The sequence below is a fragment of the Arvicanthis niloticus genome, chromosome 24 (assembly GCF_011762505.2).
Source record: "Arvicanthis niloticus isolate mArvNil1 chromosome 24, mArvNil1.pat.X, whole genome shotgun sequence".
NCBI classification, from domain to species: Eukaryota; Metazoa; Chordata; class Mammalia; order Rodentia; family Muridae; genus Arvicanthis; species Arvicanthis niloticus.
The window spans coordinates 35,472,257-35,498,712 of NC_133432.1; the positions used below are offsets into that span (position 1 = coordinate 35,472,257).

The window sequence follows — 26,456 nt, forward strand, 5'->3', positions numbered from 1 at the left end:
TCCTTTGCTTTCTTGACTGTTGTGAATGTCTCTGAGTCCACTGCTCACTGGTTGTTTGCCCCTGCCTTTTTCATGTTCTGAGATTCCTTAAGCTCATTCAGCTATCCTGAATTTACTATAAGCATTTTTTTTTTTTTTTAATTTTTCGAGACAGGGTTTCTCTATGTAGCCCTGGCTATCCTGGAACTCACTCTGTAGACCAGGCCTGCCTCTGCCTCCCAAGTGCTGGGATTAAAGGCGCCCTTTTTTTTTTTTTTTTTTTTTTTTTTTTTTTTTTTTTTTTTTTTTTTTTTTTTTTTTTTTTTGCATATAAATACTATTAAATAAAACCCATGGGCTAAATTGGATTCTGAAGTTTTTCTTGTTAAATCAAATAGTGGCTTAAAAAACTGGGTGGGTTGCCAGGCTGGGTGGGACACACCTTTATTCCTAGCTCTCTCTCGAGGAGATGCAAGTGGATCTGGTTTACATAGAGAGTTTCAGGCTAGCCTGGTCTACAGGAGACCATGTCTTAAAAAAAAAAAAAAAAAAGCTAGATGTGGGTGGTTGGTACATGACTGAGGCAGGAGGATTGTTGTGAGTTACAAATTCACCTTGGCTAAATAGTGAATTCAAGGCCAGCCTAGGTTACACAGTGAGACTTTGTAAATCCAGACAACTGGGCCTGGTGGTGTGTGCTCATAATTCCAGCATTTGGGATGCAGAGGCAGGAGGACCACTCTTAAGCTTGAAGTCAGCCAAGGGTATGTAGGGAGACCTTGTTTCCAAACCAGCCTTCCTACCCTCACAGAAATACCCACAAACCCTAGATTTCTTAGGTAATTTTTAATGTTTGGGTTTCTCCTAAGATTCTGCCTTCTGTGGGGTAGCACTTCTGTGTTAGTTTGGACTCTCCACAGATGCTTGCAAGGAGTGTCTCTGTTCATTGTGGTGCTTAGCGGGATTGGTTGGGCACTTGCGGGTACCACAGAGCTGAAGGCTGCCTCCCCTCTGCATCCCACAGCATTCCATCATCCCACGAGGATCGCTGTCACTGAAAGTCCTGGCTGAGCTCCCCATCATTGTCGTACTAATGTACCAGGTATGTGTGGACCATGGAATAGTTTCTATGTCTTCATGTGAAAGTTCACAGCTGATCTCCTTCAGCAAATACGATGTACACAAAACCCGCATACTCTGTGGTATGCCCAGTCCAACTCTGCTATTTCCCTTCAGCTGTACAAACTGAACATCCACAACGTTGTTGCCGAGTTTGTGCCCCTGATCATGAATACCATCGCAATTCAGGTATCCCCACAGGCCAGGTAAGAGTTCCTCAGACCAAGATGGCACAGTGCTTTTTCCAAATAGTAATTGCTTGTTGCCCCCATTCTTGAGATGTGAGAATTACGAGTGCTACAACGTATGTGCATTCTGATTTGCAAACTCTCGGTAATGGTGGCTATGATCATTCTAGCTACCTTTTACATCTTTGGTTAAGTTATCCATTTTGTGTGGATGTGTGTGTGTGTGCGTGTGCATGCCCATGTCATAGCATGGGCTGTGGTGGTCTCCTTGCAGCTGTGGGTCACAGGGACTGAACTCACGTGGTCAGTCTTGGTGACAAGTACCTTTACCTGCTGAGCCATGTCATGGGCCTCTTAACTCCTTAGTTGAAAGGATGCTGTAGTAGGTTGCTTCCTTCCATCTTGATGTTTCCCAGTGTCACCAGTATCACCAAGCATTACTTGTTCTGGCTGTGGTTTTGTTGTTTTTGGTTTTTTGTTTGTTTGTTTGTTTTTTGTTTTTGTTTTTAGAAAACTGGCCTTATGGTTGACCTCCAGGGCTGGGGGAGGAACAGGCCAACTAGATCCATCCTTGTTTTAAACCAAATAATGTAATAGGGAGTCCACATTAGGAATGCTGTGCTGGGGTTTGATCTGGGCTTTTTAGAATTTCTGTGCTGTGTGATCCTATTTCATCTTTAAAAATTATGTGTATGCATGCATATCTCTGTGTGGGTATGTGCACGTGAGTGCAGTACCAGTGAAGGCCAGAGGAGGGCACCCGATTTCCCCTGGAGCTGGAGTTTCAGGAGATTGTGGGCTGTCCAGCATGGATGCTGGGAACTGAACCTGGGTCCTCTGTAACAGCAAGTGCTCTTACTAAGTGCTCTCAGCCTCTTCAGTCCCCTTTCATGTGGTTTGACACTGCATAAAGTAGATGCATTTATGTTGCCTCGTGCTTCTGTTCTGTATGGAAATGAGGAAGTTCAAGGCTTAGTATTCACTGTGGGTGTTTAATCCCAAGTCACCTAAAGGACTGATGTTGGACGTGTATTCAATTCCTGCCCAGGCAACATAAGCTTTACAACAAGGAGCTCTATGCCGACTTCATTGCAGCTCAGATCAAAACATTGTCATTTTTAGCCTACATCATCAGAATTTACCAGGTAAGGCCCCCCGGCTTCTTTTGCTTTTTTTTCTCTTTCATGTGTATTTGTGTGCTTTGAGTACGTGTGTGTGTTTGTGAGTATGTGGTGTGTGTGTGTGTTTATAAGTGAAGGCACATGTGTGTGGAGGCCAGGGTTAATGTAGGAAGTCTTCCATCGCTCTTTGCCCTTCTCTTTCTTAGGCAGGTCTCTTAAGTCTACAGAGCTCATTGATGTGGTTAATCTTTTGCAGACTCTCTATAAGATGAAGTCTCACTGTGTGGTCCAGGCTGGCCTTTGGCCTATGATATTCAGTCTCCAGAGTGTTGGGTCCTAGGTATTTACCATCATGACCAGATGAGTGGAGTTTTTTGGGCCTTGGTGTTTGAGTCAGGAAGAGACTGTTGAGAGCTGCTCAGAATCAACACTCTCAGCTCACATTAGTGGGATGACTAAGTAGAGGATTTATTTATTTATTTTTGAAACAAGCTGTTACTGTGTAGCCTTGGCTGGCTTGGAACTTGCTAGGTAGACCAGGGTGCTGCCTGCCTCTGCCTCCTGAGTGCTGGAATTAAAGGTGTGAACTATTACACCTGGCATTTACTTATTTTAGTGTGTGTGTGTGTGTGTGTGTGTATGTGTGTATGTGTGTATGTGTGTATGAACGTATGAACACTTGGCTGTGGAAGCCAGAAAAGGGCATTGGATCTTCTGGATCTGGAGTACAGGTGATTGTGAACCACCTGTCATGGGTGCTAGAAACTGAAGGAAGGGATGGAGGTCCCCTCAGGAAGAGCAGCAAGTACCCTTAACCACCAAGCTGTCTTTCTAGCACTGAGTATTTTAACAGGTGCCTTAGCATTTATTTTCTCTCTAATAAGGAAGTAATGTAAATTCAGTGTTGAAAATTGTAAAGCAATAGAACAGTAAGAATGTCGCATCCACACTTACTCCACATGGGAGGCCATCTGTCCCTGTGGTCATGCTTCCCTTTCAGAGTGACTCGGGCTGCATGGCTTTGTGCATACACATATAACACACTAAAACCTTTCCTGTGGCGCTTGCTTAGGTCTGAAGCTTTATGAAAGGACTTGGGTGTCTCGGCAGCCTCTCAGACACAGTGTGACTGTTGTCTTTCTTGCTGTGACAGGAGCTGGTAACAAAGTATTCTCAGCAGATGGTGAAAGGCATGCTACAGCTGCTTTCCAACTGCCCAGCCGAGACTGCACACCTCAGGAAGGAGCTTCTCATTGCTGCCAAGCACATCCTCACCACAGAGCTGAGAAACCGTAAGGCTGCCTTTGCTTTCAAGGCCCATATAGCCATCTTTGGGGCAAGTTTTGCTGGTTTCCTGGAGGTTCTTCAGGGTCTTAGCATGTCTATTCCTTCTTTATTGTTGCTGTGGGTCTTCATTGTTTTTTAAATTTTTGTTTGTTTACTCTTATGTATATGGATGTGTGTGTATTACTTGCATCTTTGTACATCTGTGCATCACATGTGTGCTGTTGTCTGCAGAGACCAGAAGAGGGCATCCGATCCCCTGAGCCTGGAGTTGCTATGTAGGGACTTGAACATATGTCTTTATTGAGCCGACTCTCCAGTCTTCTTTTATTTTGTTTCATTTTCTGTTTTCTCTCTGTGTAGCCTGGATTGTTCTGGAACCCTCTGTAGACCAGACTTGACTCAAACTCAGAGATCTGCATATCTCTGACTCCTGAGTGCTGAGATTAAAGGTGTAGGCCACCATGCCCGGCCAGCCCTCTTCTTTTTAAAGATTTATTTTGATTAGTTGTCTGTGCTTGTGCTGGGGTGAGGGGCTGCACACATGAGTGCAGGTGCCCACGGGAGGCCAGAGGCCTGAAATGAGTTGTTTCAGAACCTGACTGTCTGTGGGCTTGCCATCCATGTTCTTAAGAGGCCAGCTCTCTCTGTCTCTGGTACGACTGTGCCATCTCTCTAGCCCGTCTTGGTCAGTTCTAACTCTGACCATTACTCAGACTGTCAGACTGTCTTTGTGGGTGGGTGGCTTGTGTGGCCCAGCAGAGCCAGCGTCTCGCCTCACAGGATCTTTGTGGTCTTTTTCTCTGCCCGAGTACTAGGGAGGCTTGTGAAGTCTTCATGTTCTCATGTTTCCTAGAGTTCATCCCGTGCATGGACAAGCTGTTTGATGAATCCATCCTGATTGGCTCTGGGTACACGGCTCGAGAGACACTAAGGTACAGCATTATTAGACAGGGACAGGATCACCTGTACTTAGGGCTCTAATTAATGCAGGTGTGCTGGGCCCTGCTCACTTACTGGATTTAGGATAGCAGCAAGTTTGAAAGTCCTTAGGTTGTTTAAAACAACAAAATCTTTTTTTAAACACTTTTGGAATTTTTTTGGTAAGTATGTGCTCATGCACTCATGATAAGATGCAGAGGTCAGGGGTCAGCCTGCATGACCTAATGACGCAGAGGTCAGGGTCAGCCTGCATGACCTAATGACGCAGAGGTCAGGGTCAGCCTGCATGACCTAATGACGCAGAGGTCAGGGTCAGCCTGCATGACCTAATGACGCAGACAGTATTGTTGTATATGCATACAGTGGTCATAACATACAGAGCATTAGTTAACCTATTAACTAACATGTGAGGTAGTCTCACTATGTAGCCTTGAGTGGCTGGGAATGCACAGATCCACCTGCTTCTGCCTCCTGAGTGCTGCACCACCATGCCTGGCACATTGTTAATCTGGCTGCCGTTTCTGCCAGTGTCTGTTAGGTATTTTCCTGGTTAGTTATTACTGTCGGCTTGACGTAATCTAGAGCAAAGGTTCTTAACCCTAAAGAGGTCATGACCCACAGCTTGAGAACTGCTGCCTTAAAAGAAAATATCCTTGCCAAGAAGCTGCCAACTGTCAGTAGCTGATCTAGAAAGTCACCTGACGAGAAGAAACTCAATGAAGCATGGTCAGATTGGCCTGTGGTCACATCTGTGGGGCATATTCTTCATTGCCAGTGAACAGGAGAGTCCAGCCCACTGCGGGTGGCACCATCCCTAGGTGGGCAACCTTGTGCTATATAAAAAGCTAGCTGAGTGTGAGCCTGTAGACAGGGTTCTCCCACTGTTGCTGCTTCAAGCTCTCACTTGAATTCCTTCCCTGATTCCTGCAGTGCTAGATCGTGACCCCAGAGTGTAAGCCAAGTAAACCCTCCCCTCAAGTTGCTTTTGCTCCGAGTTTTATCACAGCAACAGAAAAGCCAACTAGGACAGGAACTTTATGACATATATGAATGTTAGCTTTTCAGTGTAAGCATGGTGAAAGACTGGGCCTTTCAGCTGAGCAGCTGGAAGGGGACAGGGTTGGGATGGGGACTACGGCCAGACTGGATCTTAGCCCCCTTAGCACTGCAGTCACCGCAGTGGCTACAGGGAATAAATACGCTGGTCCATCCATCTCTTCCTGCAGGCCGCTCGCCTACAGCACACTTGCCGACCTTGTGCATCATGTTCGCCAGCACCTGCCCCTCAGTGACCTTTCCCTCGCCGTCCAGCTCTTTGCCAAGAACATTGATGATGAGTCCCTGCCCAGTAGCATCCAAACCATGTCCTGCAAACTCCTGCTAAACCTGGTGGACTGCATCCGCTCCAAGAGTGAGCAGGAGAGTGGCAATGGCCGAGATGTCTTGATGCGGATGCTGGAGGTACCAACTGCCATGGTTATCTTAAAGCGTTGTTAAACTTAGGTGAATGAGGTGGCCAGATAAAAGTGTGGCTTTGGGAGTTAGGCCCAGTTGTTTCACACCCTGCCTCCCTTCCTGCTGGCAGCCCTGTTGGAAGCTGCTTATATCTCTATGTTTCTCTTTGGTCTGCCTAGCAGGGCTGCCCTGAGCATCAGACAGCTTCCTAGGCTCTGTGATCTTCCTGGTGCTGACTAGAAGAGCTCCCTGCTGGGCAGCAGTAGTCAAGGCTTCTCTGGGGAGACCCCAGTCAGTGTGTTGGGGAGGGACGGAAGGTTTTCCATGGTGCTGGGAAGCCACTCTGAATCAAGGCTGGATCTGCTCACCATGCTCAGAGACCAGCAGCAGTTGACGAAGGCCATCCACCTTATGTTTTGTTTTTTCTAAGGATCTAATTTTTAATTATGTGTGTGTTGTGCATATGTGTTGATGTGTGCCAGGGGATTTGGATCTCTCTAGAGCTGTTTGCAGGCAGTTGTGAGCCATCCCGTGTGAGTGCTGGGAATGAGTCTTGGGTCATCTGGAAGAGATAAGAGCTCATACTAGCTGAGCCATCTCTTCAGCTTATATATTTATTTATATATATATATATATTTTTTGTTTGTTTGTTTGTTTGTTTGTTGTTTTGGTTTTTGGTTTTTGGTTTTTGGTTTTTGGTTTTTCGAGACAGGGTTTCTCTGTGTAGCCCTGGCTGTCCTGGAACTCACTCTGTAGACCAGGCTGGCCTCGAACTCAGAAATCCGCCTGCCTCTGCCTCCCAAGTGCTGGGATTAAAGGCGTGCGCCACCACCGCCCGGCCATATTTTTTATTTTTAAGACACAATCTTTTTGGCTGATAGTTCACCCAGACAGCCCCAGGGATCCTTACTGGCTGTGTCTTCTTTCCCCAAAACTGGGATTACAAATATACGCTTCCATACCTTGCTTTTCTATATGGGTTCTGTGAACTGTACACAGATCCTCTTGCTTTCAAGGCAAGCACTTTACAGACTCAGCCTTTAGGCTTCAGGTGGTTTCAGGTTTCTGACTGTTAATGTTTGTCTCTTTTTTCTGACTCCAATTTCTTTTGCTGTTAGGTTTTTGTCCTCAAGTTCCACACCATTGCCCGGTACCAGCTCTCTGCCATTTTTAAGAAATGCAAGCCTCAATCTGAACTGGGAGCTGCAGAAGCTGCACTGCCCGGGGTGCCCACAGCCCCTGCCGCCCCTGGCCCAGCCCCTTCCCCAGCCCCTGTGCCTGCCCCTGCCCCCCCTCCACCACCACCCTCAGCCCCAGCCACCCCAGTAACCCCTGCCCCCGTGCCCCCATTTGAGAAGCAAGGAGAAAAGGACAAGGAGGACAAGCAGACGTTCCAGGTCACAGATTGCCGGAGTCTGGTGAAAACCTTGGTCTGCGGTGTCAAGACCATCACATGGGGCATAACGTCGTGTAAAGCACCTGGTGGTAATTCTACTCTTACACTTTGCAGACTGACAACACCTTTAGCTCTTGTATTTGCCAGGTTTTAATGTATTCTGTCTCTTCTAGAAGCTCAGTTTATTCCGAACAAGCAGTTACAACCCAAAGAAACTCAGATTTACATCAAGCTTGTGAAGTATGCGATGCAGGCATTGGATATTTATCAGGTATGAAGTGGCCACAAGCGAGGCCAGCCTGGTCTACAGAGTGAGTTCCAAGACAGCCAGGGCTATACAGAGAAACCCTGTCTCGAAAAACAAAAAACAAACAAACAAAAAAAAGAAGTGGCCTCAAACAATGTTGTTGAATCTGGGGGATGCCCTTGGAACAGAGCTTTGTTGATGGCTCGAGCCTTCGAAGTTCAGTTCTGTTTGCACGGCCCAGCTTTGCATTTCATTGGGATAACAAACATGAATCCTCACACCAGTTTATGTGGTGCTGAGATCAGATCCAGGCTTCATAAGTGCTAGTGTCAGTTCCCTTTCCTGAAACTGTGGTAAAGTACTCTGACAGAAGCAATTTAGCCAGCAAGGGCCTTACTTATCAAATGGAAGTGGTCATGTACCCTCTGAGCTGGCTCTCAGGCATCTACGTTTACTTACTATTCCTCCCCCTACCCCTGTGTGAACACTAGTGTTTTTCTTTTTCAAAATTGAGGCAAAAATAAAGAATTTAGAAGGAGGATAACCTTTATTGAATTCTGTGCTTCGTTGAAGTATTTGACTTGTGATATTGTAAAGAAATACATGTTCAATAGAAAGTGTTCCTTTCTAACCACCATGGGGCTTCCCCCATCCTAGGTCCAGATCGCAGGAAACGGACAAACATACATTCGAGTAGCCAACTGCCAGACCGTAAGGATGAAGGAAGAGAAGGAAGTGCTCGAGCATTTTGCTGGTGTCTTCACTATGATGAACCCACTAACGTTCAAGGAGATCTTCCAGACTACAGTCCCTTACATGGTAGAAAGGATCTCAAAAAATTATGCTCTTCAGGTATAAAACTCTTTTTATTTAAATTAACTCTGTGTGTGTGTGTGTGTGTGTGTGTGTGTGTGTGTGTGTGTGTGTGTGTGTGTAGGTTACGGGACAATCTCTCCTCTACCACCTATGGCTTAGGGTTGGAACTCAGGTCTTCAGGCTTGGTGGTAGGTGCCATTATGTGCTGAGCCATCTTGCCAGCCCTTTATATTGTTTTAACATTCACTTTAAACTTTTTTTTTTTAATTCTGTATTGAATGTTTTGCATTTACTCATCTACCTTGAGGATTTAAAAATAAAGCTGTCCTCAGGGTGTGCTTGTAGGGGAATGTTGGGCAATAGTGTTTGAGGACATTTCCAACCCTTCCGATGCCTCGAGTCACTTCCTTTCAAGAGTAGAAGCTAATGAGAGTTAAACGCAGGCTGTCAGTTTTTGATGGTGACCAGGGACGGCAGGTCAAATGCTGTGCTCTGATAGGAGGCACATGGCTCGTTTGCTGTAGGGGGTGATGGTTTTGTCAGCATGTCTGTGACCAGTTGGTTTTGTTTGAGAAACTCATTCCTTTGCCTTTTACAGCTTTGAGGAAGAGGATTATTTCTGTCCCGGATATTTCTTGCAAAGCATCCCCCACACCCAAGCTGAGGACCAAACCTATAGCCTTATGTTTGCTAGGCAAGTGCTCTACCCTGGAGTGAAGTCTCCAACCGGTTCTGCCATTTCTTGTTTTGACAGATTGTTGCCAACTCTTTCTTGGCAAATCCTACTACTTCTGCTCTGTTTGCCACGATCCTGGTGGAGTACCTCCTGGACCGGCTGCCAGAAATGGGCTCCAATGTGGAACTCTCCAACTTGTATCTCAAGCTGTTCAAGTTGGTCTTCGGCTCAGTGTCCCTGTTTGCAGCTGAGAATGAGCAGATGCTGAAGGTAACATGCACTTTGCTCTGAGGGCCCTCCTGGGGCTCGGGCTTTATGTTGCTTCATTTTTTTTTTTTTTAAAACAGAAATTACAGTGACTCCGTTTTACATGTATATAACACTTTAAATTTGCTGTACCGCAAATAAGGCCACATGCCAATAATAGTTCAGATGTTACTCTGCCACATGAGAGTAGAAAATTCAGAATTAAGGCCTGGTATGCAGGCATATAAGCCTACCTCTTGGGAGGTGGAAGCTGTAGATCAGGGGAGCCTCAGCTACTTAAAAAATTCGAGGCTAGCCTGGGCTACATGAGCCCTTATCTCAAACACCTTAAAAAAAAAAATATTACCCTCAAGTAACTTAATAGTAACTTAGGAGCCGGGCAGTGGTGGCGCACGCCTTTGATCCCAGCACTTGGGAGGCAGAGGCAGGCGGATTTCTGAGTTGGAGGCCAGCCTGGTCTACAGAGTGAGTTCCAGGACAGCCAAGGCTAACAGAGAAACCCTGTCTCGAAAAACCCAAAAAAAAAAAGTAGGAACATAGTAAGAACATCTTTCATAGACGTGTGGCAGAGACCATTGCACATTCTGGCCACTATGTTCTTTTTTTTGCTTTGATGAAATAACAGCCTCATGCTGCTTGATTGCAGCGGTGGGGTGTGTGAGCTCCAGACTGGAGAGCGTGGCAACTCAAGTGTGCTCACTGATCTGTCTGCCTTCCCTCTGCCCAGCCTCATCTGCACAAGATTGTGAATAGCTCCATGGAACTGGCACAGACCGCCAAGGAGCCTTACAACTACTTCCTTCTGCTCCGAGCTCTCTTCCGCTCCATAGGAGGCGGCAGCCATGACCTCCTGTATCAGGAGTTTCTGCCTCTCCTTCCAAATCTCCTCCAAGGTAAGAACAGTGTCTCATGTGTCCATCTGTCTGACTGACTGCTGGGCTATCCTCTCTGCCTGGCAAAGCCATGGGAGGTGAATGGGTGTTGGGAAGACTCCCTCCCTCCCTTCTTAGTTAGAAAATAACTTTATTAGTTTTTGTAATCAAACCACGTAGTACTTTTCATGTAAAGGTCTTGTCTGTGTTTATTGCAGTGTTACCTCCATACAAATGGTGTGGAGTGTAAAGGACTGTGAATTTCCAACAGTACCCTTGGGTGGCCCTTGCCTTTGCTCAGCTTCATGTGCAGTCCTCACCTGGTTTTACTTAGATGTGCTTAGGCAGATTTCCTCCCTCTGCCAGGTCTGGCTTTGTGCGACTGGTGCTGACACACATTACAAAGTATGACATGATGTTTGTGCAAGCATAGGGTAACCTATAGGAACTCCCCCTAGCCTGTGTTGTCACTGTGGAAGGGACCATCGTGAATGCAGTTAATAGGTTTAACAGTGGAGAATGGTGGCCTGTGGCTTGCACAGCTGACGTTGCGTGCGTTAGGAAGGTAAAGTGCCCTCCGCCCGTTTCCAGGACTGAACATGTTGCAGAGTGGCCTGCACAAGCAGCACATGAAGGACCTCTTCGTAGAGCTGTGTCTCACAGTGCCAGTACGGCTGAGCTCGCTCCTGCCCTATCTGCCCATGTTGATGGATCCCCTGGTGTCTGCCCTCAATGGGTCTCAGACATTGGTCAGCCAAGGCCTGAGGACCTTGGAGTTGTGTGTGGACAACCTGCAACCGGATTTCCTCTATGATCACATTCAGCCTGTGCGTGCTGAGCTCATGCAGGTAAGTGCACTTTCACTTCTGTACCAGCAGGGGTATCAGTTCTGCATGCCTCCAGTTTGTCCTAAGGATTCCCTGGCTCAGTCAGAGGCAGGCTCAGTCATGCTTGCTTGCCTGGCTGGGATGTACAAATACATTTAGCACTAGTGGGTGGTGAGTGTCTGTGTAGCAGTGTTGTCTCTCGTTTAGGAGAACTTTCTCAAGCATCAGAGTCTCTGTAAGCAAGTGTGAAGGCAGATGGTATGGAGCTGTATAGACTGGCAGAAAGAACTTTCCTGTACCCACAGAGACTTTGTGGTTTTATAGTAAAAAGATACAACTCTGCAGGGAAGCAGATGGGCGCCTTGCTGCCCCAGCTCACTCCAGGAGGAAAAGAACAGATAATCAAAGGTTGTTTTGAAGTCTTAGGGTTTTGTTATTAGACGTCAGACGATAGTTATCTTCCACTTTTCACTGTGTTTTGTGCTGTGACAGTGATGGGATTGGTCATCACCGTGGCGGGCACTTGTCTTTGCCTCATTCACAGCCAGCCTTCATGGTAGAGGCTCAGCAGCTCCAAGCTGGATTGGAGGGACAGTACCTTGGCTTAGAGGCAGGACTAACAGACCTTCCCTGTCCATCCTGGGGTTATTTCTTGGTCTCTGTGTACCAGAAGGACTGGGGCCCACGTAGCATGGGAGGACTGCAGAGCCTGCTCTGAGAGCCACACTGTCAGGTCTCGGAAGCAGAGCTGAGTGTGCAGGCCGCACAGGGAAGCAGAAGCAGTGTGGCTGCTGGGCTTGAGGTTGTGTTGGGCCACAGTTTACTTTAGCACAAGAACCCTCGGAGACACAGGGTAAAGGTCCTTTTTAGTTTCTGGAGGCCAGTAACCCCCAAAATAAGTGGCAGTGTTGGTGTCTCCTGACCCACACTGAGCCTTATCAATGCTGCTGTAACTTGGCAGAAGACCCTTCCTGAGGGACAAGAGGATGTTGGGTCATGACCTGGAAGAACATGAGAAGAGAAACTGGGATCTTGCTTGGTGTGGGGAAATGTACTAAGACTCACGGTACTTGGATATCGCTGGATCCTGACATTGAGGGTTGTGATGGAAGTTAGGAAAGTAGGCTTTAAACAAGGACAACAGTGATTCTGAGATGTAGGTAATTCAAGTGAGAGGACCAGGCAGCAAGTGTAGTGTTGTGCAGCAGATGGCATAGGTGTTGGCCGTGCAGGGCGTCCCTGAGCTCAGCCATCCTGCAGTCCTGCTTCAGGAGCTGACACGCACAGAGACTGCGCACTGAGACTTGAGAACATCGAGGACTCAGCACATGTGCTAGCATTGTTTTATTGGTGTGATAGAACTCTAAGGTGGCCTCTAAAGATGGCCCGGATGTGGGGGGGGGGCACTGTAGGGAGGTAACAAGGTCTCAGGTAAGCATTGTGGTAGAGACTAAACCATCCACATGGAGCCTGTCTTTAGGGGAAGGTTTACAGAGCAAGGAGGGGTTGCAGGAGGGATGTGGTCAAGACTTGAACATTGTTCGGCCCTAGGGACCCCTATCACACCCTTACCTTCTGTAAATGGAGACTTAAAACACATGAAATTATGTATTTGTCTTGTTTCTAAGTAGAAGAAAAAGATCCAGGACAAGAATGTCCAGTAAAGCAGCTCATTCCACTTCATTCCCGAGAATTGTAGCTTTCACTCTGACTCCTGAAGACTTTTATTCACTTATTTTTAAAGATTTCCTTACTTTTCATGTCTGAGTGTTTGCGCATATGTATTTATGTCACATCTGTGCTGTGCCCAAGGAGGCCAGAGGGGAACAGGAGTTAGAGAGTAGTGAGCCACCCTGTGAGTTTTAGGAACTAAACCCAGGTACTCTGGAAGAGCAGTCAACACTCTTAACCACTGACCCCTCTCTCCAGAATTAGGATTCTTTGCTTTTTATTCTGTGCCACCTTTTATATAAAAGAGCTCCAAAATATGTTTGTTCGTTTGCTTAGTAAAGACGGAACTTCACTGGGGGAGGACAACCAGGGGGAACCATGTTTGAGGGACAGAAGCAGGAGGAAGAGTCCTTATATCTAATAAACTGGAGTTGTGGCCGTAAGCTCTGTGAACTTGCTGCCTGGCTAGCCTTTGGTGAAAGCTGGTTGTTTTTTTAGGCTTTGTGGCGCACTCTTCGAAACCCTGCAGACAGCATCTCCCACGTGGCCTACCGTGTGCTTGGGAAGTTTGGCGGCAGCAACAGGAAGATGTTGAAGGAGTCCCAGAAGCTACACTATGTTGTGACTGAAGTTCAAGGCCCCAGCATTACTGTGGAGTTCTCTGATTGCAAAGCTTCTCTCCAGCTTCCAATGGAAAAGGTAAAGTTGAGATCTTACTTTTCTCTAAGAAGGGTGATTTCACTATAAAATATGTCTGTGAGCCAACTCTGAGGGAAGAGCAGGAGTGGGCCAGTCTGTTTGGTGGGGAGGGCGGCTTGCATAATGCTTGTAGGCTAGTGGGTGAGTGTTACCCAGGAATTTAGGACTCTGGAGAGCGGAGTCCTTCTCGATGACTAGCTCACCTAAACTGCTCTGTTGTGATCTTGCTGGGCCTTATTTCCAGGACCATTGAGAACTCAAGTGGATCTGTAATTGTCTTTCATCCCTGGTGTCTCAGGATCTAGCTTTCTCCCATGTTTTATTCTAACTCTCCTGTTTTCTCCCTTCTGACTCTTTGGAAGTGAGTTAGTATTATTACCTCTGAGTTTCTTTCTGTCTGTCTCTTTTTTTCTGTGTGCATATGTATGTATGCAGATATGGGTGGAGCTGGTAGGTGGCCTTCTCTTTCAGAGAGAAGTGAAAGCATCAGAAAGCCATTGTTCTGATTTCAGATTAAGGGAAGACAGTGTGTGTTCAGCCATGGCTCATGAGCTTCAGACCTTGATGGGTGTGTGAGTTGACAGCCTGCCACACTGGACCCTCCAGAGCTCTCTCTTTGACGTCCTGTAGTCTCCCACTGGTCATTAACCTGAAATTGGGAGCTAGAGAGCTGGCTGAGCACTCAGCAGCATTTGCTACTCTGCAGAGGCTGCTGCCTCGGTTCCCCTCATCCAAGGTGCTGCCTGTAACTCAGCTCTGTGAGATACGTCACCCTCGGCCCTCTGTGGACACCTACACTCAACTTATATATAATGTATAGAAGATACACACATGGACACATAATTAAAAACAAAACCTTCCAGCCAGAGTTGCTGTGCACTCTCAATCTTATCTGGAGCCATGCAGCTCCTAACTTTCTTTACTGTCTCTGTTTTCAGAACCCTTGCTTGTGGTTGCCTGTTACACTAATGTTCTCCTCAGTTTCCCTAGCAAGTACTAAGGCTCTGTGTGTGTGTGTGTGTGCCTGCCTTTCAGCATACACTGTACATATTGTCCTTTTTATCCTAGGCCATTGAGACCGCCCTGGACTGCCTGAAAAGTGCCAACACAGAGCCCTACTACCGGAGGCAGGCTTGGGAGGTGATCAGGTGCTTCCTGGTGGCCATGATGAGCCTGGAGGACAACAAGCATGCACTCTACCAGCTGCTGGCACACCCTAAGTATGTGCTTGGGCTGTTTTCTGGGACTGGAGCAGCTTGCTGCAGAAGTAGGAACATAAGTCACAGTCTGTTAGGAGTGCACCCTTTCAGACGGCCAGGCTAGTGTGTAACTTACCCAGTGATACACCGGGTATCACTGATACCCGAGCAGTGGTTCTCAACCTCTGAGTCACGGCCCCTTTGGGGGCAAATGGTTCTCCTACTGGGGTTGCTTAAGACCATTGGAAAACACAGATATTTACATTATGATTGATAACAGTATCAAAATCACAGTTGTGAAGTAGCAATGGAAATATTTTTATGGTTGGGTGGGGGTCACCACAACACGAGGAACTGGATTAAAGAGGAAAGGATTAAAGAGCATTATGAAGGCTGAGAACCACTGTTCTAGAGAAAGGGAAGAGAGAACGTGGCCATCCATGGTAAGAATTGGTCTTGGATCTATTTCAGTGTGTGTCTTGCTGTCAAGGAGTCTAAGGTCATGTTTGTACGTTTGGCACAGCTTTTTAAACTTTCTCCTTTTTGTGTTTAGAGACAGGGTCTCATGTAGCCCAGGCTGGTCCCAAACTCAGTATATAGCTGAGGATGACTTGAACTCTGGGTCCTCCTGTCTCTGGCTCACAGAGGCTAGGTGACAGGTTTCTACTGACAGAGCCATGTCTCAGCCTGTGACAGACCTATGCCATTCCCACTTTATCATTGGTTGAATTCTTATAATTTGGCTTTATTTTGGAGGCAGGGTTTCTCTGTGTACCCCTGACAGACCTGGAACTTGTTACATAGGCAAGGCTCACCTCAAATCCATAGATAACCACTTGTCTCTGCCTCCACAGTGCTGAGATTAAGTTGTGCTTTTCACCATTCCTGAACATACACACACACACACACACACGAATTTAAACTTTATTTTTAAAAATGACTTATTTTTCCCTGCTGCGTGCATTTGACTGATTGTCTGTTTAGGGAGGCCAGAGGACTTTGAGGTCTAGGATGGCAATCATCAAGCCCCAGTAATCCTCCTGCTTCACCTTCCCAGCTAGTGCTGCTGTTATAGGCACAAGTGGGTTCTAGAGATTAGATATAATGTCTTCCTGTCTTGTACAGCAGACATTCTTAGCCTCTGAGCCATCCTTCCAGCCACTTATATATATTTTTTAGTCCAGAATTTAAAGTTTGCTTGTTAGATTCTTGGGTGGCATTTTGCCCGAAGGTCTTGGCTATCATCTTTAACGTATGCCTGCGACCAGCCTTTTCACAGGGTTTCAACTTTTGATCAGCTTTTCAGAAACTTCTCCCTCCCTTTGATTCTTGTTCTGATCATCACAAAAGGCCTCCCCACATTTAGCATGTGCAGGCTCATCACAGTTAGATGCCAGCATACAAAGATGGGCCTGGAGTTGGAGTCTCTGGAAGCTTGCACATTTCACATGCCAGGCTTCAGAGGATAAAGGTGGTCTTGAGCGCTTGTGCAGAGTATGGCCATCCATTGCTCCTGCCTGCACTGGCAATGCCTTCCTCAGGTATGACAGTGGTGACTGGTAAAGCAACTGTGCCCAAGGCATGCACTTTCATAGCAGCAGGGAAAACAACCTTTGTTTCTCTTTTTAAAAAGGTATGTTTATTTTTTGTGTACATATGTTTGCCTGTATGCATGTCTGTGCATCTCAGATATGTCTGGTGCCCTCAGAGGCCAGAAGAGGCATCGATTCTCCAGGACTGTAGTTTTTGGGTGGTTGTTAGGTGACAAATGGATGCTGAGAATTGAACTCGGATCTCTTGCTGAAATGTGGCCCAGTGGTTACAACCACTTGCTGCTCTTGCTGCAGACCTGGGTTATGCTTCTGGAATCCACATGGTGGCTCACAGGCTTGACTGAAGTTCTAGGGCTCAACTGCCTTCTTCTAAAACCAAGCGTGTATACAATGCACCTATATATGTGTAGGCAAAACACTCAGACAAAAACAAAAGTGTCTTTAACAAGAGCAGCCAGTGCTTTGGACCACTCAGCCACTGCAGCAGCCTTGACACATAACACAGAAAACAATGCACTGACTGCCATTGATTCATAATTCACCCCCAAATCTCTGTGTGTGTGTGGGGTGTGTGTATGTGTGTGTGTGTGTGTGTGTGTGGTGTGTGTGTGCGTGTGTGTGGTGTGTGTGTGTGTTAGGGAGAATATAATTTGTTATCTCTTGAAACACCAGCCATAAATGTTGAAAAACTCAAGTCCATATCTGATACCAAATGCTGCTGAAATTGTAGCAAAGGTGAATTTAGGTCACTCTGCGTGAGAGCTTGTTGTGACCTGAGGCACTGGGTGTGGTGATGGGTGATTCTGTCTTCCAGCTTTACAGAAAAGACTATCCCCAATGTCATCATATCTCACCGCTACAAAGCACAGGACACTCCAGCCCGGAAGACGTTCGAACAAGCTCTGACTGGGGCATTCATGTCTGCAGTCATCAAAGACCTGAGACCCAGTGCCCTGCCCTTTGTGGCCAGCTTGATCCGCCACTATACCATGGTAGCGGTGGCCCAGCAGTGTGGTGAGTATAAGGATTGTGGGAGCAGAGCCCATCAGGACAAGTTATTGTTTAAGAGAGCCTGAGGAGGAGGCTTTTTCTTTAAGGGCCTTCATCAGTAAAGTAATTTCCGTGGTGAGAACTGTGGAAGTTACTACCAAGTTCTGTCCTGTGGGAAATGGGTCTGGGTATTTCGGGCAAGCAGTAGGCAAACCAAGTGATGGCTGTGGAGATGCTTCGTGATGAAGGTGCTCATTGCCAGGCCTGAGATCAATCCCCAAAGGATAGGAGACAACTGACTCCACAAGTGTCCTCTGACCTTTCCATGCAGGTTCCCATGTGCATACTCTCACCCCCACACATGCACACACAAGAGAGGTACATGAAGTTCACATTAAAGCATGATGGTTTCTGATATTCCCCTTTCTAGTAGTGTTTTCTCAGGCCAGCCTGCTGCCTGTGCCACCCACTCTGCTGCAGCCAGATCCTGACACCCTCTTTGCAGTTCTCATGCCTGCTCCTGGCTGTTATCCCAACCATTCTTGTGCTCCCCACCCCTGCAAACCTGCTTTATAAAACTCAGTAGAAGTGTCTGTGACCCTGACAGCTACCACTAAGTTTAAGGATACCCTCAGAATTTGATGTCTCCTTCTAGAAGCCACAATAGAGCACACATGAGCAGCATCTCCCCTGCCTGTTGTACCTCAGAGCCCCATAGCCCTGTGGTCAGCAGTGATGCTGATGCACTAGGCCCAGTCAGAACTGTTCAGACAGCTGAACACCAGTTGTTCCCTAGGCTTTCTTGGTGGTAACTTTAAAGTTAATCTTGGTACCCTCTGTGTGGTCTCCAGCTAGGGACCCAAGAGACATTGCTCTCAGGTTGTTCTGCCCAACATAGTGTGACCATGTGTGTTCTGGGGTTATAACTGTCTCTTGCTTTTTTTGTTACGGTCTGAAATGGCTGCATTAAGACCCATTATTTTCAGGCTGAAGCTGATCAGTGGTGTTTTAAGAGATAGTTAATTGTTCTCATTTCAAACTAGCACATCTTTGAGTTTTTAAACATTTATTACTGCCATCGGTATTTGTATATGAGTGCAAGCATGTTAGTACCATAGTGAGCTTGCAGAGGTCAGAGGTTAGCTTCCCAGGGTTAGTTCTGTTTTCTCATTGAGCCCTGGGAATTGGATTCGAGTCATAAAACTTGTGCAGTTGGTGCTTTTACCTGTTAACGGCTTTTTTTTTTTTTTTTTTTTTCTTTTAAAAGAACCTAACACCTGATTTTAGATGAGTTTAGCTTTGAACTTCTTCTCGATCTCCCTCTGCCTGGATAGGTCTGGGCATACAGATGTGTATTGTCAAAGTCTGGCTTACAAACTCGAGGGCTCTGTGTGTGCTGTACATGCTGCTAAGTCAGCTGTATGCCCAACCTCATTTTTGAGTTTTACCTGATGTCACTGGAAAATGGTACAATTGGAAGTAGTCAGGAAATTTGCCTCAATGTGGAATTGGACTACTTGGTTTTCAAACAGCTGCAGTTTAATGGAGATTAGTTTGAAATACTGGTTCTGGGGCTAGGGAGATGGCTCAGCTAGCTAGTTAACGGTGCTTGCAGATACGCCTGGAAATCTGAATTCAGTCCTTAGAATCCACACAGGGCAAGAATGGACCAAGGCTTGAAATTTGTCGTCTGACCTCTTCATGTGTGCAGAGGCATGTGTGTGGACTGTGTCATATGCATGCCCACATACAGTCTACAAGTGTACAGATTAATACAATGTAATTAGAACATTAGGAGTGGCTTCAGAGTTCTTAACCCCAGGGGAAATGAAGCTGATTTGTAATCAGATGTCACAGGTGTTTCCTGAATGACCTTGGCTTTGTCGTGTGCCTGCTTCCCTCTTTCCAGGTCCTTTCTTGCTACCTTGCTACCAGGTGGGCAGCCAGCCCAGCACAGCCATGTTCCACAGTGAAGAAAATGGGTCCAAAGGAATGGATCCCTTGGTCCTTATTGATGCAATAGCTATCTGCATGGCTTATGAAGAAAAGGAACTGTGTAAAATTGGGGAGGTAGCCCTGGCTGTGATATTCGATGTGGCGAGCATCATCCTGGGCTCAAAAGAGAGGGTAAGGATGTCTGAACAGTTAGCAGGCGCTTGTCCTAGAAAGGAAGCACCAACTTATGCTGGGCTTGTTTCTCCAGGCGTGCCAGCTGCCCCTCTTCTCCTACATTGTGGAACGCCTGTGCGCCTGCTGCTACGAGCAGGCCTGGTATGCAAAGCTGGGAGGCGTGGTGTCCATTAAGTTTCTCATGGAGCGGCTTCCACTCACGTGGGTTCTTCAGAACCAGCAGACATTCCTCAAAGCCCTGCTCTTCGTTATGATGGACCTGACTGGAGAGGTAGGTCATGGGTAGCCTGGCGGCTCAGCGACACTGCTTGCAAAGAGCTGGTCTGCTGCAGAGCTCGTGGTCTCAGACCCTCTGCCAGCATGAAACTTTGGTACTTGGGTTCCCGATAGCTCCTTTAGTACAGGGACAGCTCCTAACTCCTGTATATTATCTCTAGGCTTCTTCCTGTTACCTTGGTTCAGAGTGGATCTGAAGGGAATGGTGGTTGCAGGGTACTGCAGAGATCCCCACAGGCAGGACATTGTTTTTCTTGTTTCCTAGTTTTTGTTTACATGTTTTATTGGATGGGGACTTGCCATAGCATGAGTGTGGAGGGCCGAGGACAACTTGTGGGAGTTAGTTCTCTACCATGTGGGGATCAAACTGGGGTGCTCAAGATGGGCAGCAAGCTCCTTTACCCTCTGAGCCATGTTGCTAGCCCAAGGTATGCCATTATTTATGAACCCATGTGCAAATCTAACTCACTTTGGCAGAATTTGGTGGGCTTGCCAGGATGTGTGGTTAATGCCAAGGTCATGTCCAGATGACCTTTATGAAGGCAAACAGGAAGTACATACAAGGAGATAATTTTGACCCTAAAGTGCAAAATGGATGCTATAATAAAGTGCAAAATGGATGCTATATAGTGGTCTTCCTCCTTGAAGCTGGCACAGTGGCCATGAGCTCCCTCCTCCCCAAATCTGTGGAGATGTGGGTGACATCATCCTGCATTCCTTCCCCCACCTCCAGGTTTCCAATGGGGCAGTTGCCATGGCGAAGACCACCCTGGAGCAGCTCCTGATGCGATGTGCAACACCTTTGAAGGACGAGGAGAGAGCTGAAGAGATTGTGGTAGCTCAGGAGAAATCTTTTCACCACGTGACCCACGATTTGGTTCGTGAAGTCACCTCCCCAAACTCGACTGTGAGAAAGCAGGCCATGCATTCGCTGCAGGTCTTGGCCCAGGTCACTGGAAAAAGTGTGACAGTAATTATGGAGCCACATAAAGAGGTAGGACTGTGACACAGCCGGGCTCTGTGCTCTTCAAATCTGAGTCACAGGTACTACTCGGTTTATGGTTCCTTGTCAGAGGGCTGTTGCGTGGATTCTCGGGAACCTTTGATGTACAGATGGCAGCCTGTGCCCACAGCTATTGCTAAGGATAGAAAGAAGGCTGGTTTCCTGGGTGTCTGTCATCCTGTGGGACTCATGGTGTTTTGTGAGGTCACTCTGCAGTGTGACCAAGTGTATCTGACCCAGTCTCTACTGCACTTCTAACGTGTGATATGTTCTCCCCTAATGAAGTTTTGTCCTCTGTAATGACTTCATGTTATGGTTTTCACAGTGGCTACCATACAATATAAAGATGAGAGGCCTTTGCTTTTGGAGGAACATCTGACGAGTGGCACCCCTCCTTGCTTTTTTCCAGGTCCTTCAGGATATGGTCCCACCAAAGAAGCACCTGCTGCGCCATCAGCCTGCCAACGCCCAGATTGGCCTGATGGAGGGCAACACGTTCTGTACCACGCTGCAGCCTCGGCTCTTCACAATGGATCTCAATGTGGTGGAGCACAAGGTGTTCTACACGGAGGTACGCGGTGTGAGCTGTGGGTGTTGATGACTGCTGGCCTGTGCCTGAGGTCAGGTAGCCTTCAGAATGGGCTTGGCAGCTGCAGACTAACAGCTGTAGCCTGCCATGACACTTATAGCAGGTACCATGGGAGACATGGCACCAAGAGTTACCAGCACAGTGTTCCCTCGCTCTAGATTCTCATCTGCAGGTTACATTCCAACTGCTTTTAAATAGATTTTCTTCACTTCCTGTTATGTATGTGTGTTATGTATGTGTGTCACATGGCAACGCTCAACTGTCTGTAGTTTCACCTTCGGGGGATACAGCTCTATTATAGTCTCCTCAGGCATGAGGCATGCCCGTGGCACACATGCATACATTCAGGCAGACACTCACACACGTAGAAAAGTAAGAATAAATAAAGTTTAAAAAGAAGTGGTAAAGCTTAAAAGCCTGTCCTAGTTTTCCAAGGCATGAGTAGGGAGAAGGAGGAAGTATGAATAGAAAAGCATATGGTGTTTTAGGTACTAGACACGCCTGTGCCGCTGTGCCACCACGCGGATTTGTACCTGGTGGCTTCCCAGTGGCCACTAACATCCTCTTTATCCTTTCCTGAGCCATTGTGGAAATAAAAGTGACTCTGGCAAAGAAAAACTCGAGGGGAGGAGAGTTTTTCTGCTCACAGTTCCAGATTGTAGCCTATCACTGCAAAAAGGGCTGGGCAGGAACTTAGAGCAAGCGCCTGGGAATGGTGGGGGCTCTCACATTAGTTACCATAATCAAGCAGTCCTCACAGACATACCACAGGCCAACCTGATCTAGACTATGCCCCATTGAGACTCTTTGCAAGCTGATAATTAAAAGCAGTCATCATAGGGAGTAAAGTTAAAACATGGTTGCAAGGACCATAAGGGCTAATGGCCTGTCTGTTCACCCATGGGGAAGCTCTAGACAAGATCGACAGAAAACTCAGTGTCACAGCAAGTCAGGTGTGATGTTGGGTTTATTTCACCCCAGTGGCTTTAACTGAGTTTCGCCTTTCGACTCAGTTGATTCTTGGAATTCTTTAGGCTTTGAGCTGAGCTTCTGGGTTAGTTTTGTTCCAGTGTTTGTGATAGAGAGATGTTATGTGTAATATGAAATCTTTCTGTTCCCCCAGGAGAAGTGAGATAAACTGAAAGCTGTTTTTTTTTTTTTTCCCCCTCTGCTAGCTGCTAAATTTGTGTGAGGCTGAGGATTCAGCGCTAACCAAGCTGCCCTGTTACAAAAGCCTCCCATCACTTGTGCCCTTACGGATCGCAGCATTAAGTAAGTGCATGCCAGTATGAATCAACCTGTGGAGCTTAGATTGTCATGCAGAGGGGGTGGTGGGCCTTCATCATCCTTAGCCTAAAGTGTCTGGTTTTGTCTGGTCTTTTAAAGATAGACTCAGAAGCTGTATTGGTTGTCATGTTGTACCAACATTGTTAGCATTTAAGTGGTTTGTCTTTAACAAGTGGGATTTTCTGTGCAGTGAGCACTGACTCTGTGACTCTTGAACGGATGCTGTGGTTTGAGGCCTGTCCTACTCATTGCACAGAGCCGTTTCCATCAGACTCGGTCTGCCTTCCTTTCTTTTTCTTTTTTTGGCTTCTTGAAACATAATTTCTCTGTGTAGCCCCAGCTGTCCTGGATCTCACTCTGTAGACCAGGCTGCTCTTGAACTCAGAGATCTGAGTGCCTTGGCCTTTTGATCGCTGAGGTTAAAGGTGTGTGCCGTCAAGCCCGGCTCTTTTGTCTTCTTGAGGCAGCTCACAGGAGAGAGGGTTAATAGTTGGTGATGGTAGGATCCTTTAGAGAGGAATATTATTGAGGGGTTTCTTGGGTGAATAATAAAAACTGTATTTTTCTCTTCAAAGATGCTCTCGCTGCCTGCAATTATCTACCTCAGTCCAGGGAGAAAATCATTGCTGCTCTCTTCAAAGCCCTCAACTCCACCAACAGTGAGCTGCAGGAGGCTGGGGAAGCCTGCATGAGGAAGGTGAGCTCGTGAGCCTCATGGCCTACACCAGGGGTCCTTAGGCCTGTCTGGTCAGCACCCATGGAGTGTGGCTGCTCTGCCCTCGTCGCACTGAGTCTTGAAACACAGTAAGGCCGAGCTCCAGTCCCATCAGAACTTTGTGGGAGCATGAAGTTAGTGCTCCCTTTCCCAAGGGCAAACTGACACTGGAGATGATTGTGAGTTTCATTCTGTTACACCGTCTGCCTCCTGTTTCTCTGTGTGACTTAACCTTTTTTTTTTTTTTTTTTTTTTTTTAAACTTAATCTAGTTTTTGGAAGGTGCCACTATAGAAGTAGATCAGATTCATACACACATGCGGCCTTTGCTGATGATGCTGGGAGACTACCGGAGCTTGACACTGAATGTGGTGAACCGGCTGACCTCTGTTACTCGGCTTTTCCCAAACTCCTTCAATGATAAGTTCTGTGACCAGATGATGGTAAGCTAAGTGGCTTTAAATTTACTCTACCATGCGCTGGACAGATGAGGTGGCTTACAAGTAACAGCATTCATACTGTCAGTCAGAACGTGGCTGGGTTGTTGGTACCCTCCCCTGTTGGGAGACAGAGACAGAAACAGGTAGATTGCTGTGAGCTTGAGGCCAGGCTGGTCTACACGTAGAGTTCCAGGCCAGCCAGAGCTACCCAGTGACCCTGTCTCAAAAAATTAAAAAAAAAAAAAAAAAAAGAAAATTCAAAAGGTGTACAAGTACTGAGTTTCCTCCCCATCTCTGGCACCTCTTCCTGAAGGCAGCCTGTGTGTCCATCCAGGTGTTATCTGTTTATCACAGGACATGTGACTGGGTTTTCAAAGGAATGCAGCATTCTTTGTGTACATGGCTTGCTTATCAGCAACCGTCATTTCCTGTGCTTGTTCAGAGGCGTCTGCGTAGCACTGGGCTTCGTGGCACCTCACTAGCAGATGCCCACTCCCAAGGGTCTCCTCCAGCCACAGTAGCTGCCAGAGTCCTGGGCACTCTTCTTCCTAGAGCACTTTGGGCTTTTCCCCTTCTTGTCCCTTCTGAGGCATCTGCCAGAGCCTCTCTCCTGCATCCACCACTTCTCATAAATATTCTTGTGCTTTACTCTGCTTCCCCCATCTGGGCTAGGAGCTTCTGACCCTGACAGAACAGAGCTCTGTTCACCTCTCTGCTTCCACCAAAGTCCACCCCAGTACCTGGAACTGCGGTGCCTCGCACCTCAGGCCTTCATTAAAAATAAACCTTGATGTCTCTGGCTGAAGCAAGATCCATACCTGTCACTCATTTTTTGCTGGATGATTAGTCTGGTTTACTGTGATGGGAACTATCACTTGATAGTGAAAATCAAATGACTACAATGAAATCAAATGATTTCTGCTGCAGGGCAGTATGTCTCATGAAATCGTGTCTGAGGATGTGTTGATTTTTTTTTTTTTCCCCTCTTTTCAACAGCAACATCTGCGCAAGTGGATGGAAGTGGTGGTCATCACCCACAAAGGGGGCCAGAGGAGTGACGGAAACGTGAGTGACTGGCTTGTTTCTGGGAGGGTGCCCACGCTGCACAGCCAGTGTTGGCGATTATCTGTGATGCACGCCAGAAACAGAGGTTCACATGCAGGGTGCTTTATTGCTCCCAAAGGCTGAGCAGTCCTCTTTATGGTTCTTTACAGGCTCCTTCTGCTCACTGTAATTGATGTTTCTGTTGATGCACTGTGTTTCTGTTGTCCTAGTCTTTTAAAGCAGTGTGTCTTCTGTACTGTTCCTTACATGGCGGCGCCTCTGTCCCACAGCTTTCCTTTCCATTGCTTTTTTTCACTCTGGTTGATAATTGCTTCCTTGTGTCTAATTATGATTGTCCAGGAAAACCAAGAAAGTTCTGGGGACTTATTAAAGCATCCCATAAATACTAGCATGGGTATTTCCTAGGAAGTCTACTCATACTCCAGTTGTTCATTAAAAATTAAATGACTAGGGCTGGAGAGATGGCTCAGTGGTTAAGAGCACTGACTGCTCTTCCAGAGGTCAAGAGTTCAATTCCCAGCAACTACATGGTGGCTCATACAACCATGTATAATGGGATCCGATGCCCTCTTCTGGTGTGTTTGAGGACGACAGTGTACTCACATACATAAAGTAAAAAAAATCTTAAAAAAGATCAAATGACTAGCAGACAAAGCAAATTTACAGTTTTTAGGTGAAACTAATATAACTAAGTCTCCTTAAGTATCTGATGTCTGTCCTCAGAGCCTCTTGTCTCTTTAAAAAAAAATGCAGGCTTTTTGCTGTTTGACTCTAAAATTGTACGTGCTACAGTATTTTCTGTAAGTTCGATAACCTGGTGGGATGTTTCATAGTGGCATCTCCACTCAGGAGCCTGGCCCGGCCCGGCCCGGCCTGGCTCTTGTCCCCTCACCACCTTGTTGGATGTTTTACCTTGTTCTAACTTGGATTTTTTTGTTTGTTTGTTTACTACATCATTTGTTTTAGACATCCTGTATTCAAGGTGCTTTGTTTCTGTGTCTTGTTTCTGCTGCTTCTAAAGGGCCCGCTAAGCAGATGTCAGCCAGGGTTTAAACCTCTTCACTATAAGGCCCATTGGAAGGTTTCTTACTTTTATATTAAAAATCACATAAGGTCATGAGGCGAGCAGCTCAGAGAGCACTGATGAAGCCTGAGCCCCGGGGGCGGGGCGGGGCGGGGCGGGGCGGGGTAGCCAGCCAGCCTTCTGCTTAGGCTCCCATCTCATCTCTTAGATGCCCACACAGACATTAAAACCATAACTAGACCTTTAAAAACACACGGTCAGTTCTAGAATAAATATCTAAATGAACTCTCAAAAAATCAGAGGGCCCATGAGATGGTTTAGCTGTTTGAAGGCTCTTGTCACTAAGCCTGACAACCTGAATTCAGTCCCTGGGACCTACATGGTGGAAGGAGAGGACTTTTTGATCTCCCTGCTGTTCCTGGCATGTGTCTGCATCCAGTAAATGAATGTACTAAGAACAGAGCCAGAAGTCCAAACGTGTAAGTGAATGGCTTCTATTATATTCATACAGCAGTGTGAGCTTTTGTAGAATGTGAATTGGAGGTGTGGGTTGAAAAGGCAGGGGTACAGACATGTCTTTGAGCATGGGACATTCTTGTGCAGTGAGCACCCCACATGAACAGCAGA

The 26,456-nt window shown here is 46.8% G+C and overlaps 1 protein-coding gene across 14 annotated transcripts in view; it reads left to right on the forward strand.

The window, feature by feature from the left end:
- Positions 1–26,456, forward strand: part of Trrap (transformation/transcription domain associated protein) — a 90,766-nt gene that overhangs the window by 13,698 nt on the left and 50,612 nt on the right. For 12 of the 14 annotated variants that reach the window (XM_076923641.1, XM_076923648.1, XM_076923650.1 and 9 more), the window contains exons 9-31: positions 1,004–1,081; positions 1,216–1,304; positions 2,335–2,431; positions 3,561–3,699; positions 4,548–4,626; positions 5,860–6,094; positions 7,207–7,573; positions 7,658–7,755; positions 8,389–8,583; positions 9,302–9,493; positions 10,218–10,383; positions 10,954–11,210; positions 13,359–13,559; positions 14,628–14,779; positions 17,126–17,325; positions 19,211–19,428; positions 19,505–19,702; positions 20,441–20,701; positions 21,120–21,281; positions 22,475–22,571; positions 23,162–23,283; positions 23,573–23,743; positions 24,737–24,805. In XM_076923641.1, coding sequence (XP_076779756.1) covers positions 1,004–1,081; positions 1,216–1,304; positions 2,335–2,431; positions 3,561–3,699; positions 4,548–4,626; positions 5,860–6,094; positions 7,207–7,573; positions 7,658–7,755; positions 8,389–8,583; positions 9,302–9,493; positions 10,218–10,383; positions 10,954–11,210; positions 13,359–13,559; positions 14,628–14,779; positions 17,126–17,325; positions 19,211–19,428; positions 19,505–19,702; positions 20,441–20,701; positions 21,120–21,281; positions 22,475–22,571; positions 23,162–23,283; positions 23,573–23,743; positions 24,737–24,805 — 3,843 coding nt within the window. The remainder of the gene's footprint in view (positions 1–1,003; positions 1,082–1,215; positions 1,305–2,334; positions 2,432–3,560; positions 3,700–4,547; positions 4,627–5,859; positions 6,095–7,206; positions 7,574–7,657; positions 7,756–8,388; positions 8,584–9,301; positions 9,494–10,217; positions 10,384–10,953; positions 11,211–13,358; positions 13,560–14,627; positions 14,780–17,125; positions 17,326–19,210; positions 19,429–19,504; positions 19,703–20,440; positions 20,702–21,119; positions 21,282–22,474; positions 22,572–23,161; positions 23,284–23,572; positions 23,744–24,736; positions 24,806–26,456) is intronic. The other 2 variants (XM_076923644.1, XM_076923653.1) reach the window with 1 other exon arrangement.